General features: G+C 26.2%; 1 protein-coding gene across 2 annotated transcripts; it reads left to right on the top strand.

Annotated features, from left to right (window-relative positions):
* Positions 1 to 1,793: 1,793 nt before the first annotated feature.
* On the top strand, positions 1,794 to 12,942 carry LOC129962032 (cyanocobalamin reductase / alkylcobalamin dealkylase-like). 2 transcript variants are annotated; one of them, XM_056075708.1, is made up of 5 exons: positions 1,794 to 1,999; positions 5,932 to 6,032; positions 7,724 to 7,924; positions 8,005 to 8,160; positions 10,237 to 12,942. In XM_056075708.1, exons 2-5 carry the CDS (start codon positions 5,940 to 5,942, stop codon positions 10,546 to 10,548), a joined length of 762 nt encoding a protein of 253 aa, XP_055931683.1. In that variant the 5' UTR covers positions 1,794 to 1,999; positions 5,932 to 5,939; the 3' UTR covers positions 10,549 to 12,942. The 2 variants fall into 2 exon arrangements, with proteins under 2 accessions (XP_055931683.1, XP_055931685.1); XM_056075710.1 differs by lacking the exon at positions 1,794 to 1,999 and adding an exon at positions 5,798 to 5,830.
* Positions 12,943 to 16,383: the final 3,441 nt, after the last annotated feature.

The following is a 16,383-nucleotide window of genomic DNA, read 5'->3' as shown; positions in this document are numbered from 1 at the left end:
ATGAGAATTCTTTTCCAAAGGTTAAAAAATGTTCATCCTTTTCGATAATAATAGTAGCTTAGTACAGCACACTCCCGGTTATCCGCGGAATTGGGTGGCGCGGCTGCCGCGGATAACAAAAATCGCGGATAATCCGAAAAAAGCTGAAAACGGGTATAGCAAAAGAGAAAACAGTCATTCCAACTTTGAAAAATCGTTTTATGTACAATAAAACGTAAAATAAATAGCAGGAAATGTTTAACTAACGTTTAATATTTTAGTATATCACTCAAAACTAACCTAAAATGCATTTTGTTAATGAAAACAGGAAAGTGCTTTGTACTTACGAGGGACGTCAAGGATACACAGAAAAATTAATACATATGTACTGTTTTAATACTGTAATGTATTATGTAATTACAAAAGCATAACTGTAAAACTACACCGGTTTGAAGAAATCAGTCATTTGTGTTTGCTTCTTGCTTTGGAAGCATTTTCTCTTTGCTTGGAATAAAAAAAAAAAATATAAAAAAAAAAACTTAAGTGTGCCAGGCGCGGATAATCGGGAGTCTACTGTATCATGGTTTGTTATACATTTTCATTGTATTTAAAAGTTATGTCACTACGTTCGAGATTAATTCTTTGAGAAACGTGCGAAAACTGCTATATTCTTGAACATTTGCATTAGAAAGATTGAAAAAACTTCTATGAAACCAAACTATACCAGTTAAGTGCCGAAAGTTTTTATGCTTTTTTAATTGAAAAAAAAGGTATTTTTTGGTTAAAAAGAGGTATAAAGCAAACTTTTTTAGTTTGAAGGTTTATTAAATATTTATTTAAAATGTTGTAGATATAATAAGAAGTATATTGTTCAGTTCCTGAACTAAAAAAATAAGCTATATTTAAGCTATTCTTTGAATATTGGCGTTCGACTGATAAATAACACGAAATTTTCAATTTTTTTAACATTGTGAAACATTAAAACAGCCATAAAATATTTCTAAATGAATAGATTACTTATTCTTTAGTTCAGGAACTGAATAACATATTGAGAAATTATTATAACAAATTTGAACAAAAAAAATATGTCTTAGATTTTAATTTATGAGGTTTTTCGTAAGAAAATTCTATCATATTTTGTATTTGAGAAAACAGCATGTAAGGATATAAAACAGCATTAAATCGTACGTAAATGCCAATGTAGAAATCAGTATAACTTCCCAAAAAATGATTTAGAAGCATAATTCTTACGGTTTTATAAAGAAAACAGTTCCATCATTAAGAATATTAAATAAAAAAATAATAGTTTCTCCAAATATTGACTTTTCAACGTAATCATCTATCCTAATTCTGGTGTTCATATTGGTGTAAAAGTAAAGTTAGGAATTAGCCACAAGAGTTTCAGATTTTCACTCTTTGCTCCTGTTAGAACCCTCCCCCGGTCCCCTATAATGCCCCCACTTAATAGAAACTGATATCTTAAAAAAATAAATTAAAGGGAATAGTGCCTTTAAATAGAAGCGCTTTTTAATAACTGAAAAAAAAATCAATATATATATATATATATATATATATATTTAGGAAAAGAAGGAAGTGATTTCATGAGCGTGATGATATCCTCCGTAAAAGAAATAACCTTGATTCACACGAAAATCGTATTCCATAATTTCCTTATCTCATTAGAACTGAATGAGCAGTTGACAGATCTAGATCGACGTCACGCATTACGTGTTGTGATATTTCACCCAATACAAACTCCGAAATAAAATGTTGTCGTAAAAGCGTTCTAAATTAATTAATCGCACGTGGAAGAACCTTGCGCCTGAAATAGTGCGGATAGTGTTAATATAAGAGTTTTATTTTTAATGATGATTGCTTTGGATTCTGAGTAAGAAGTCGTATCTAATGAATGGTGTGGTTTTTTTCGTGCCGTTAATATATTAGTTGCTTAGATTAAAATTCTTGTGAGAATATATTACATAACTAAATCAATAGTCACCCTGAAAGCTGAAAATAACAGGTAAGATTTTTATTTTTATGTAAAGCAATTGTCGCGGTAGAATTAATTGTGTGTGTGTGTGTGTGTGTGTGTGTGTGTGTGTGTGTGTGTGTGTGTGTGTGTGTGTGTGTGTGTGTGTGTGTGTGTGTGTGTGTGTGTGTGTAAGCATGTTAAACAAATAAAGAGGGAACTGGCAATTTTAGTTTTTAGTATGAAAAAAAAAACATCTTTGGAACTAGAAAATAATATATGAAAAAAATTCAACACAAAGTTTATTATTTTTGGTAATTTTCATTAGTGAAAGGCGTTGAGTTAAATTTAGATATACAAAATATCTACTAATAGTAGAGGAAGCAGTGTGTGTGTGTGTGTGTATGGTGTGTGGTGTGTGCATGTATGTGTCTGCGTGCGTGTGAATTTGCTATCTAAAGGGCAGACCGTTAAGAATTTACAGTTACCAAATTTAGTTTCATTTAGTTTATATATTCTACGGAGGGTGGAAATATACTCCTCATAACGAGAATTTTAAAATTTGAATGATTAAAAATTAAACGAGATTTAGGTATTTTTTAGTTGTAACTGCCGAAAATATTAAGTCTCAAAACTAATTTTTATACCATTTTAAAATTTAAAAAAATCATATTTTTGATTATTTGATTAATCATATTTCAAAATAATTTATTTGTCATGCATTTTTAAAAAAAATTTGTTTATCTAAATTTTAATAATTGATTACATTGCTGCCTTAGAATTTAAACTGTTTTCGTGATTTCATCAAATATTTAAATGTGTGTTTTTCTTCCCTTTTTCAAGGATAAAGAAGAAAGATTCTATCAATTATCTGCACAGCATACAAGAAAAAAAAATCAGAAAGTGAAATTACATTATAGCAAAATACAACAATACAATTTTGAAATAGATTGTCCAGATACTTTTTGATGATAGAATGATGTCATGAAATTCGATTCATTACAGTTTTATTAACAATGTAGCATAAAATAATAAAACTTTAATGTTCTGTCTCACTTTAAATGCTTTGTAATGGTTTAAACTATCAAGTTATGCATTTAAATAAAACTGAAAATTGAAAGCAAATTGCAAAAGGAACCCAACCCTTATTCCCGGCGAACCAACTGATTGCAGCTAGTATCTGAATGTAAATCAAATAATAACATAAAAAAGAAGAAATAGGTTATTTTCTTGTTTATATTTGATATAGGTTCATAAATGCTTCAAATATCTTGTATATTACATGCCTTGTTGCATTTGTTAGTGAGAATTATTTTCTTTCTAATCAATCGAAAATTACTATCTTTTTACACACTGTCATGATAGGTAGGAATTATATTACAGAATGATAATACAATCACAATATGTGGGAATATTATGGATATTGTTATATAATTACACAAAATCATGATATGTGGGAATTATTAAAAATTATATCACGATATGTGGGAATTATTAATAATTATATCACGATATGTGGGAATAAAATATTATTTTAAGATTATTATTATTATTATTATTATTTTGAAACTAGACAGGCAAGCAGAGCTATAGTACTGAAGGAGAATTTCTTATAATCAGTTCTAATAATAATGAATGAGTTTTCATTTTTAAGTTATAGCGCTTAATCAATCCACATTCAAAGTTTCAAAACAATTTACTGACCTAATTGTGAATTATAAAATCTCTTAGACCAGAGGGAAATTTATATCTTCGTCTATAATATTACAAAAAAAAAGATTAAACTAACTAATTTATATGATATAATTGCATTGTTCATAAAATAATTGAAAGAAAACTTTGAATTAAAATTCTGTTTAACCAAACTTATCCAATAGTTATGCAAAATTTGTAAATTGTGTTTCTATTATCTTATGATGATGTCGTGTCCGCGTTGCCAAGGAAAGGGGGTGAAGTAGCTTCTGAGGGTGAAGACCCCTGAGCACCCGAGGGCAGAAGTCTGACTTCTAGCTCATATGAAGATGAAACTCACACATTCGCTTGCACAACCCCTTTTTACAGTGGTGCACATTCACACACATCACAGATAAAGAACAACCATGCCAGAAGCGGGATTCGAACCCGGGATGCCCAAATCACGTGGAAGATACACTATTCCTATGCAAGGACGCTGGCATTATCTTATATTTGGGCTTATTATTATTCCAGTTTATATAATCTCAAAAGAAAATAAATGTTAGATTCAATGGATGCGAAGGGAAACAATATTCACAAGACCTATAACTGTCACATGAGAAACGGGATTGCGTATGTAATATAATATCTAATTGCATTTCATCTTGTGTTGTATTGCGATGTTATGTTCCTTTTTCTCCAGAAAGAAACACAATGGGTTCTTAGTTTAATTCATTGGAGTGTTTGAAGCTTATTACATGAACCAGAATTGCTTCCCTTTTCAATACTTTTTCGCTCCTATCTTAAGCACGATTTTAATTTCAGTTATAATAATTATGACCTAGTATAGTTATTCACTTATAATGAATTATAATCTATTGCAATGAAGAATAATGAGAAAGTAGTATGAAATTTTATATTTTCTCTAGTTTTTCCTACTTATACTTAATTGAAAGTGATTTTGCAATGGATCGTCGACAGTCATAAATAAAGGGTGTCTCAAAATTCATGGTAATTAGAACAGCTCTAGAAAGCACAAATCATCAAACAACGTATAATTGGAATGTGGTCTGTGAAGTGCTTGAAGATGTTATGTTACGAACAAGATAGAGTAATTTTGCTTCTATATGAACCGGTTGCAGGGAGCGTAAAAATCTCGGGCTAAGTCATCTAACTCAAATGGAAAAAGCTAGAAATAATAGGGGGTTGAAATTTTCATTTTTATTAAGTTAGAAAGGTGCTTCAAATTGAATACTGTCTCATCATAAGGAATAGCATTGAATTTTCTCTGTAATACAATTTCTTACAATTCAGACTAAGAAATGATTTTCAGCTACTAACTTCGTTTCCTTTTTAACTTAAGCTTGTGATACTTCATTGGGAAGTTCTCATCAGTTGATTTTTTTTTTTTTCCATATCCGTTCATTCTTAAAAAAAATCTTTATAAAATGTATTGTTATAGTTATCGGATTGGTGGATTTTTCTTTTACTTCAATAACTGAACAATAAATTAACGTCTTAAGAAATTCAGCCAACGAGAAACTCGATAAACTCGAAAAAACCTTATCGAAACAGCTCGTTTTGATGAGGTAGTAATATCGTCTAATATGAATTTTTTTTCCTTCATTAGTAAGAGAGTCATAGGGACATGAAAACTGCAACTCTTTACCATTTCCATATTCCCTTTCATCCAGCTGAAAGGGAAGATGGAACCTATTTATCCAATAGATAGCCTTTTTCACTCACCATAAAACATATTACTCATCGGTTCAAATCGAATCATAATTACTTTTGTTATTGTGTTCTCTACGTGGGACAGACTTCAGGGAAATGTTTTGGACATTTAATAGGCTGAGTTTTAAGCATATATTATATGTTAATTAATTTATGCTTACTCTGACCAACAATATTTGAATTTAGAACTCAATAGAATACAATTAGAATAACATTTGAATTTAGAACTCAAACAATTGTTGTACCAATGCAATTAGTTTTTAAGTTCCTCTTAGATAATTTATTTTAATAGTTTTTGGCGGAAAATGATTTTTCTGAAACCCGCAAATAACGATAATAAAGATGAACTACAAATGTCATTAATGACGGGCTCTACCATGGTGACTGATTTTGTAGATTAATTTGTATATGCATATATAAACTGTAACTGCGAGTACAATTGTTTACTGTTTACTAAACAACTGGGTTGCTAAGGTAAGAAAATTTTACCGCGTTATTCTTCCCTTTTTAAACTTCCATTTATAATTGTTTTGTGATTTACAGTTACTAAATTAAATGAACTTTTTTGCATGTAGGTTAAGGAATGGTCGTCGTTAATTCTTCTACTATTGAAGATATTTTACATCAGTTGAAAAAAAATTATGGCCCTTTGGGATTTGAATTTCATTCATTTAAGGTAGTGTGCTGTTTTTTAAGTAATATTTAGAGTTTTTTTACAAATTATTTCTTAAAATTTGTTATAAGTATTGGAATACAGTTTTTATTATTAATGATTGACTGATAAGTAACTTATATTCACAAATAAGTAACATAATATAAATATTTTCTTTTGCTTTTAGATACTTTTTATTATATAATTTAACTTTAGTGTTAACTATGTATGTAGAATAAGATATTGTATTTCAAATGAATTACCAGCAAATATATATTTTTATTTTGAGTGTAATTACATAGTTTTACTGATGTTATTTTTGTGTTAATGTTTACAAATTTTGGATTGTATGACTTTGTTATGTTATTAAGTAAACATATGAATAAAAAGTTTAATCTTAATTTACTAAAGCATAACCATCAGTTCTAAATGAAATATAAAATAAAATAGAAGATAAATATTCAATATTCTTTGTTATTAATTCTATTCATTTCTTATAATTTTCTACTAATAATTCTTTATAACTATATATATATATATATAAACATACTTTATAACTATATATATATAAACATATTACGGATTTCAAATTTCTGAGTATTTTCAATTATGTTGAAATCACAAGGCATGTGTGTAGGATATTAATGAATGTTAAGTTAATGCATTAACATTACATTTGCATTAACATTTTAAAGTTAATGCAAAATTTTTTATTTAGTAGCCTAATGTTGTATTTAAGAAAAAGGATTAATACAATATTATTATGTATCTAAAAAAAGGCAAAGTTTAAAATGATAAAATGTATTAAATTATCACCAGCTGTTTAACAACATAGAGAAATAGATAATTTTTTGTGCATATCATCTAATATAAATAAAAATATAATTTACTATTCATATAATATTTACGTGCGTATATTTACAAAAAAAATGTTTTTGATGTTATGGAATGAATGTGGTTGTTTTATCATGTTTCTGTTCCTTCTTCTGTACCTATGTATTAAATTTTGTGATTTTCAGATATTTTATTATATAAACAGGGACTAAATGAATTCATTTATTATCTTTATTATCTTTTTTTTTTCTTTTACTTGGATTGATTTGATAAAATGTGGCATCAGTTTTAGATGGGAACTTTCTGACACATTCATACTTTCGATGTAATGTGAATTTCCTTCAGTGTAAAATGAGCAAAATGTACTTGCAGGCCAGCATCAAACTAAGCCTTTTTGGAGCCTTGAAGCAATACAGGTCTCAGAGCCTTCCATTTCCCTTCTCTAATTTTCAAACCTGCTTTGCTTATTTGATATGCTTTAATTTCTATATAAGCAATTTTTAGAGTAGTTTTTGGTATATTGAAATAACAGATATTTCAACTATGTTTACTTTCAAAAGAGCCAATTTCAGCATTGCTTAGAAAAAATCAGGCTTCAAGTGTAAAAGTAAACCTGATAGCGAAAAGATTATAAAACTTTTATTTTTAAAATCTGAATATTATTTCATTGTAGGATCAGGTTATTTTTTTAATTATAAAGCAATATAATATAAAACTTGCAAAAGGAAATTAATTAAGACTATTGTAAGAATAAAAATTTTAAATTTAATTATATCTTAATTTACATTGGAAAGATTTTGATTTCATGGCATGCAGTTTATATACTTTTTCTTAAATTTTTATATTATATAATTATTAAAAAGAAACTGTTTCTCTTACAGATTGGATGGTATAATGCATTTGTACGACCAACATTTAAACTCGATTATGATGACGATACTGTAGCTTTCTTGATTATCAGTGCTCCCAAAATGTTTGAAAATGCATTTATTCCTTTTTTGTTACAAAGAAGCAACCAGTTGGTGGGAATTAACGACCCCATTGATGAATGCATGAAATTTTATTTTTCAAAGATTCCAGAGGTTATTATTTATTTCATTTTTTAAAAAATCGTTTCATAAATTTTCTTGGACAATAATTTACCTTTTTTTGTCATTTGCAGCTTTTTCCCTGTTATAAAATAAAAGTGATCCATGATTTTGAACTTCATCCAAACAGACGCCCAAAAATAGTAATGCAGAGTGTTGCTCATGCAGCTGGTGCTGCTTATCTTTATCATCCTAACAGTCTCAGTTTGGACAATGAAAAGAAAAAGAAGGTACACTTTCATATTTTATTGATCACATTAATTTTTCCATCTTTGAGATTTCAGTTCGTATACTTGTAATGTTAACTAAAAATATCCAAGCTTGCAAACATATTACAGTAAAATACTATAAAAGCAATCAATATTAGTAACATTTTACTTATGAAATTAATGAAAACCAGTTGTAAAATAAAGAATGAATAATTTAATAATAATCAAGAGAAGGTAAGAACAATATGCTTGAGAACATTTATTTTACTATTGCACATCAGTCCTATGGCTGTTTTGTTTATCATAAAAATAATGAAGCAACATTTTTGTAATAATTTAATAAAAACAATTTTATTGTCCATAGAAGCTTTGTACTGGCATATCTATTAATACTAAAGCATGCAATATGCATTTAGAAAAAGAAAAAAAAACAAAAAAACCCTTGGGTTTTTTTTTTCTATTGTATTTAATTATTACATTATTTATCTTTAAATATATGTTTGAAATTCTTGTTTGTTTTTATACTAATAGAAAGTTTATAGATTTAAATATTATATTTTGAGAAAAATTTTTATATATGGTTCAATTTCTGTTTATTGTTATATTTGACTGAATAGTTTTAAAAATATTTAGCACAGTTATTTTGAAAGAAATAAGAAGAAAAAAAATATTCAGCATAAAATGAACTGACTATTTCTATTGTTTACTGATATAATTATATTTCCTATTAATATTATATTAAATTGAAATATTAGTCATCAGTTAAATAAAAATAGTTTTAAAAAGTCATTCATTATTTTAATTGCTATATTGAATTACTTTAAATTAGTAATTTCAGTGAATCAAAATAATTATATTTTGCTAAGTCATTATATTATAATCATAATTATCCTTTACAAAATGAATTAGCACATGTAATACCAAAAACTGAATTATACCTTGAATTAAATAAAATAAATATTTCAAAAATTAATTTTATATTTAATTTTTAATATTTAATTAGTTTACATTTAATGCATCAAAATGAATTGCATTAATTTTTTTAATAATGTGATCAAATATTTAACTTAAAAATGAAAACACATATTTTTTTTCAATGCTACCATTTCGGCATTTAATCAGAAACCAATTGCCCATCATATAGAAGCAAAAATGTTCCCACTTCAACTTGTTTGCAAAAAGCATTTGAGATTATTATCATTCTTCAGAACAGACATTTTTTTTTTTTTTTTCTGTTTTCTTTTAAAGTTACAGCAATAAACTGGAAAATGCAAAATGACAACATTCAAGTTAATGTTTTGAACATATTAAAGTTATTAACATGCAATTTTGATAATTCATAAAGATATATTTAATATTATTCCATTTACAATAAGTGATTGTCTGAAATAATGTTAAGAGATAAAATTACATTTTTTTTTTTCATTAGTTGTAAGCATATTTAATTATACATCAACTAGTTTTCATACACAACATTTTCTTAAGTTTCCTAAATTGCATTCTTTAAATGAGTTATTGCTTCAAAGTTAAAATTATTATAAATAAATAGAAGCTTTTATTATTAAAGAAATATGTATGATAATTATATTTATGAACTTAATAGTTTGAAATATTCTGCAATTCATAAATAAAGCTATATCAAGATGTTGTTTATGCGGTATTTTCTTTTTATTCGAATATTTATGACTATTGAAACACTTTAAGTGTTAAATTTTTGGTTACATTTCAAATAACTCCTTAGAGATTTGGAACTTTTGTGAAGAAAATTTTTCTCATTTTTTAGTATTATTCTAAAATAAGATTCCTTATTCCTTTCTTGTATTTTTCATTGGCAATCAGTTGAGCTATTGTTTATGTGGAGATACAAAAGGAAGGAGAATGCTGGAAACTACATCTATTAAATAATGCAGTCTTCAGTATTCTCCTGTTAGATGCAAACAGATTAGTTTTGTAAATAAGTACAATTCTCATTTTTAATAGTAAAAAATTTGTGTTTACCATTTCACAGAAGATATTTATGATAGTATAACATGTTCAGAAAAAAGTTTCAGAACTTTTTAAAACATATCTAAGATGGGTTTTTTTCTCCCCTTTAAGATGTTTGGTGTCTGTATTCATCCTAAGTATGGTGGCTGGTTTGCTCTACGAGGTGTTGCATTCTTTGAAAATCTCAAATGTCCCGATTTGGTGCGAATACCTCCTTGTGATGTTATCCCATCTGAAGACGATAAAATCAAATTATTAGAGCTGTACAATTTTAATTGGACTGATTGGAGATTTCGAGATATTATCCCAGTGGCTGAAAAGTATTCAGATCTTCAGATTAAATATTTCTCTGCTACTCCGGGTAACAGAGAAAAGGTAATTAATGAAATAATTAGTACTCATCTGTGTGCTAATGGGTTCTAGTTTTTAAAAAGTGTTTTTTGTTTTGTTTATAATCATAGATAGTGCATTTATATCAAGTATTTTGAATATATTCTAACATGTTGCAGATTTGGTATTAACATCAAAGTATTTATTGCTAGATTTTTTATTCTATATATTAACATATCTTTCAAACTTGCCCATATTATATTCACAGATGAGGTTAGAAATTTGATCAACTGTTTTAAGCAAAGTTTTTTTTTTTTTAATGTTATGTTTGATTTTATTTTGCAATTTTATTGTTTTGTTTTACATTGTCCTTTTTTTGTTTTTATTTTTTGAAATTGTTTTGTATGCATATTCATGAGTTTCATCAAACATGACCTTTGTCATATGACTGTCTTTATAGTTCCTAATTTAGTACATCTTGCTGATTGCTATAGCAATAATGTACTCAAATGCTTAAATGTGTTACAACCAAACTTCTCCTACTCGCACGAAATTTTTTACATAAGTTATGTGTCCAAAATGTATTACATTAATTGTGTGGCCAAAATTTGTTACATGACAACATTAATTTATTACAAAACGTTTTAGATCTTCTGTTATTGTTTATAAGTGCTAACTGAGCTATATCATTTGAATACTATCAACAGCAATTCTGAATGATCAAATTCTAATGATCTGTAGTTCTTTCTTATGTGCTGATCAATAAGACACAAAACTATGTTAATATAAAACTGCTCTTTGAATCCCCATAAAAGAATTCTGCTGATCAGGATTCAGAACTAAAAAACATTGATAATAATTCTTTAGTATTTAAACAAAATCGTTTTTTTTAAATTATTATTATTATTATTTTCTTGTTAAATAGAATATTGGAAATTCGCTATATAAATTTTTAATATTGAGGTGAAAAGTTAATCTTAAAAAGATTAATGACAAAATGTTAACCATTTTTTTAATAAAAGATAGTTAATATAATTAGACAATTTAGGAGGCTAAATTACTTATTTTAATTATGTTAATTAAAAAAAAATATTTAAAGTTGCAAAATAAATTTTCTCAAACTTTATCCTTAATTTTCATTATTAAATATTGCACAAATTTCTCAGAACATTTTATTTTGGTAAAAATATTCTTAATACAGATTGTATTTCATATCCGAATGTCTAACCATTGCTATCAAAAAACAGGGTACAGGAAAACTTTTTCCCTTTTCTTTCTCCCTCTCATACTTTTTTTTTTGTTTTTTTGTAAAGAATTTTGTTCAAAGTTTTTATTTTGTATGCATTAGAAGTTGACTGCTTATATTACAATTATGTTGTAACTTTTGTGACATGCTTTATACATGCTTACTTTACATGAATTTGTGTTCTTAATTAGTAGATTGATACACTAAAAGTCTTATCAGATTTTGTTCTAGCAGTCATTTTTGGTGATTTGTCAACTTTTTTTTAACATGTTTTCAACTATAAAAACTATTATTTCATAAGTTTAAATTGTACATTTTTAAGAAATATTCTACTTGAATCTTAATTGTTTACTTTAAAAAAAGTTGTCAGATAGCTGTCGGTTTCCAGATGTAAAGAAAATAATCATCTGGAAAGAATTTAAAGTTCACCTAAATTTAATGTGTTGGGATCAAAGCTTACCTCATCTTTTAATGTATTGGTAGAAGGAAGCAGATACAAGTCATTGTAAATTTCACATATCATTCTAAAGTATATACAGTTTTATACATATATTGATGTTTTACAATCCATTGCTCTCTAAAAATAATCATTTATTTTGCATTTATATTTGTAAGATCTTGATTTCATTTTAATTTACAGAAATTTTCTATATAAAATAACCCCCATTACTTTATAATTTACTATTGCTTGTTACTTGCTACTTTTTATTTGAAAGAAATATAATGTGAGGCTGTTTATTTAATAACATTTAGTAATGCTTTTTGTTTAATCAAATGATTGTAGTTTCTACAAATAATCTTGTTTCAGATTTCTACTTAAATATTCTTTTTTCTACTACTTCTTCATTCTACTTAATTGTTCTAATTTTTATTTCTTGTAGTTCTCTTTAAAGTAATATTGACTTAAGAATCTCGATAAGCTGATATATGAAATTGTTATGAGGTGTAAATCAGTAATATAGTTATATGAAAGTATTAAAACTCCATTTTAAGCCTTTTGTTATATGCACATGTTGATTATTTAATAATGGAGTTTTTCTATTATTCTATAACTGTTGAACAAAAATTTTATATTGATTTCAGAACTACTTAATAATGTTTCTTTTATTTTTGGCTTTCGAAAACATGATAATTATTTTTGTTTGTATATGTTTGTTTTGAAATTTATGCTATTACTTAACTCTTTTTTTTTTGTGAAAATTTTTGAAATTAAAAGGAATTTCAAAAATACTATAACAGAACTATTCTCAATAATTTTATTTTATATAAAACTCTCAAGAAATAGTAAGTCATTAGTATATAAAATTTTACTATGACCCCTCACTAGTTATACTGTACTATTTAGGCCATGCAGCTAACACCCCGTCAAAACATTTCAAATAAAGTAATATGGGAAATAAATAACATATTTTTAAAAAGACTTTCATATTACAAAAATAAATAATTTTTTAATTTATTTTTTTGAAAAATTAGATAATAATTTACGAATCTCTTAGGGAAACTTAAACATGGTATGCTCATGATTTTAAGAGTTATAGAAGTATTAGAAGGCAGATTAATAATTTAACATTTCCTATGATCTGATGTCCCATCATACCAGATGATTATTTATCATCTGAGCAATGTAAACAAACAGAACAAAAAGAACAAACCACATTCAAACAATCTTCTTTCTTAATTATATTTACTTATTCTCTCAAATACTTTATATCAGACCTTGCTAAATTTTATGATATATTTAAGAGTGATATAATGCTTCCAAATAAATTCTTTGATAGATTTTTATAATGTCTAATTTAATGACCATCTTTTATTTTGGAATTGCTATATTTTTTTTATTTAAGAATCCATAAAGTACTTGAGATCTTAATGGAGGGCTAATCATTTTTGTCAAGTCATAATGTCTATGAGTCAATTAATTTGTAGGTAACAAATTTAAAGTGCCATAATTCAATGCACAAATATAACTTGACATTAGAGCTAAGAAAAAGTATTTAAATTTGCATTGTAATGCATTCTTCACTAATAGCAATTTTTGGAAGTGAAAAACTTCTAGTTCAAGCACTGTATCGGCCCATTACATATTGAAAAATGTTTATTATATAGACTTTTTTTATAAAGTTCCTTATCAAAACCCTTAACAAATAGTAAGAATTATTAGAATCACTGTAAACACAATGATACCCTGAAACATTCAAAGCAATGTTTCTGGGAATCTGATGCATTTTAAAGTGAATCTCATTTATTTTTTCATTAAAGAGTATCTTTTACAATTTTTTCTATTGCTACTTAATTGTTATACTTTTTGAACTAAGCCATATTTAAAATGGCTATTACTGATTGTCACTTATACCTTTTAAAACAATGTAAGTAGCTCCATATTTTTATGCCCATATATTTTGGATTGTTTTATGAAATACATTTGTTTATTACTATTCAAGCATATTTTTGTAAATACTACCTATTTCTACTTAACATAATCATTTTATATATTCTGGAATGTTGTATTTATAATATCAGGTAGAACAAATTTTTTTAGGATATTTAAATAATTAGATTTTTTTAAAAATATAAATTGTTGATGCGAATGAATGAAATTTTATTTTATGACTATTTCCTTTTCATCTATTTTTTCTGTGTTTATTCCTTCTGTGACATTGTTATATATATTTTTCTATATAAACCTGTTGAATATGCAAATAACTACCTTTTATGCTTATTTTTGATAATAGTGCATTCAAGAAATTTTTATGTATAGAAATAAATATTACTTGCTTAAAAATCTAATTACAAGCACAAATGATTTTTTTCATATGCATTAATGTATCAATTTTGTTTTGATTTTGTTGATTAATAGTATCTTTTCATTTCTTTCGATTTTTTTTTTACTGTAATACATGTTGTATATTGTTTCTTACACTTTTTAAGAAAGATTTATGAATATGAATATTTTACTTTTATTATTAAGTTTTTGATTAATAATTCATGATATTTTTGAGAATATTCAAGAATATCGAATGGATCTGATTTTATTATAGATTTCATAATAATACACCATAATTGTCTGATATTTTTTGCAAATTATTATACCTATATTGATTTTATTGATGAATTGATTCAAAATATACATTTCTTATCACCACAGTTTATATATGATTTTTAATTATCATTTTGCTTTAATTCATCTGGTCTCTCTGTTCAGTAAAGTAGAATCTCAAAAGTTATTGCATTTTTACTTTGTTGAAATTTATCTGATGAAAAGTTAAATCTTCACAAGCCATCATGCTTGCTGATTCAACAGTGAAGTTATATTTGTAATAATTTATTGTGATAAAACTTTTTTCATTGGATCTAAAATGATGACGTTGTGGATTGACTGTATTTAGGTTCATATTGATAAAAAAACTGAGCTTCTAAAATGTATTTTTTGAAAGAAAAAATAGTTTTCATCGTTTTTGTTATTAAATATACTTATTTTGCAGAAAGTGTCTGTTTATTTTCTTTTCAGATAAAAAGCATTTTTTTAAAAATTATTATTATTATTTATAAATTGTTTTCGATTTAGTCATGTGTTGGCAGTCTGATTTAGAATTGGAACAAAATTTTTCTTATATGTATAATTGAAATATTACTCCATGCATAAGTTTCAAGTAACAAACTTTTTATATAAAATTTCTATTAGATACATTACAAATATTTGCAGTGTCTATAATCATGAATGTCTATAATATATGAAATGTCTCAGTCACAAAGAATTTGAAAAAAGGGTTTAGAAATGTTGAAAAAAGTTCGCTTTGAACATGTTTTTAAATTTTTTTAAATAAATGAAAAACTTTAATTTCTTTTTTCAAATTCTTTGTAAAAAATTTCCTACTTTAAGCAATGAATTATTTTATTTGTTAATTGTTCAGGTATTCAAAATTCTAATCTCAATATAAGAAAATTAATTTTTAAAAAGGAAAAAAAAAAAACAACATGTAAATGGTTTGGATATGCATCTCTGTGCAGTGTATTGGCGGCTCAAAAACAGTACACCAGTAGGTAATAGAACAATCAATACTTTTTGAAAAATGACAGTTTCATTTGATTATTTTGTTTAATTAAAGGGATGAAGAAAAATATTCTTATATTCAAGCCAATGTCGAAATATTCTGTGTATTGGACTTTATTCAAGAATTAGATTTTTTTCAGGAAAACAATTTCGTTGCATCAAGTGAAAATCTTGGTTGGAAAATTAGGTTTAGGGGCAGCTGTTGTACCTTAAATACAGTGTACTTGAAATTACTAACTCCTATCTTGGTGTAGACTACCATCTTTTAGTGAAAAATTGAATTATCTTGAGCAGTGTTTATTAGTACGTAATAAATGGCTACATTAGATCTAGTTTATAAATCTATCTGTGGAAGTTTTTTTCCTATGTGAAAAGCAATGGAATTAAGAGAGGGCAGATATTCTTAAGCAATATTTCTGTAATCCAATTTGTGTAGTTTAATTTGGTATATAATATAAAACTATATTGTTTGGAAGTTCGAACATGATCTGTAAGGATTATTGCATATTGGAATTGTATCTTTCACCTTATAAATCGTCTTACACCTCTTACACAATGGATGACTGATTCCAGTTTATAATATCGTATCACAGAGGAAGGCAAGGGAAAAAATGCCTCAAAAGGGAGAAAA

The sequence above is a fragment of the Argiope bruennichi genome, chromosome 2, assembly GCF_947563725.1.
Source record: "Argiope bruennichi chromosome 2, qqArgBrue1.1, whole genome shotgun sequence".
Lineage (NCBI taxonomy): Eukaryota > Metazoa > Arthropoda > Arachnida > Araneae > Araneidae > Argiope > Argiope bruennichi.
Note: the sequence above shows the minus strand (reverse complement) of the source record. Positions and strands in the feature narration are given on the sequence as shown.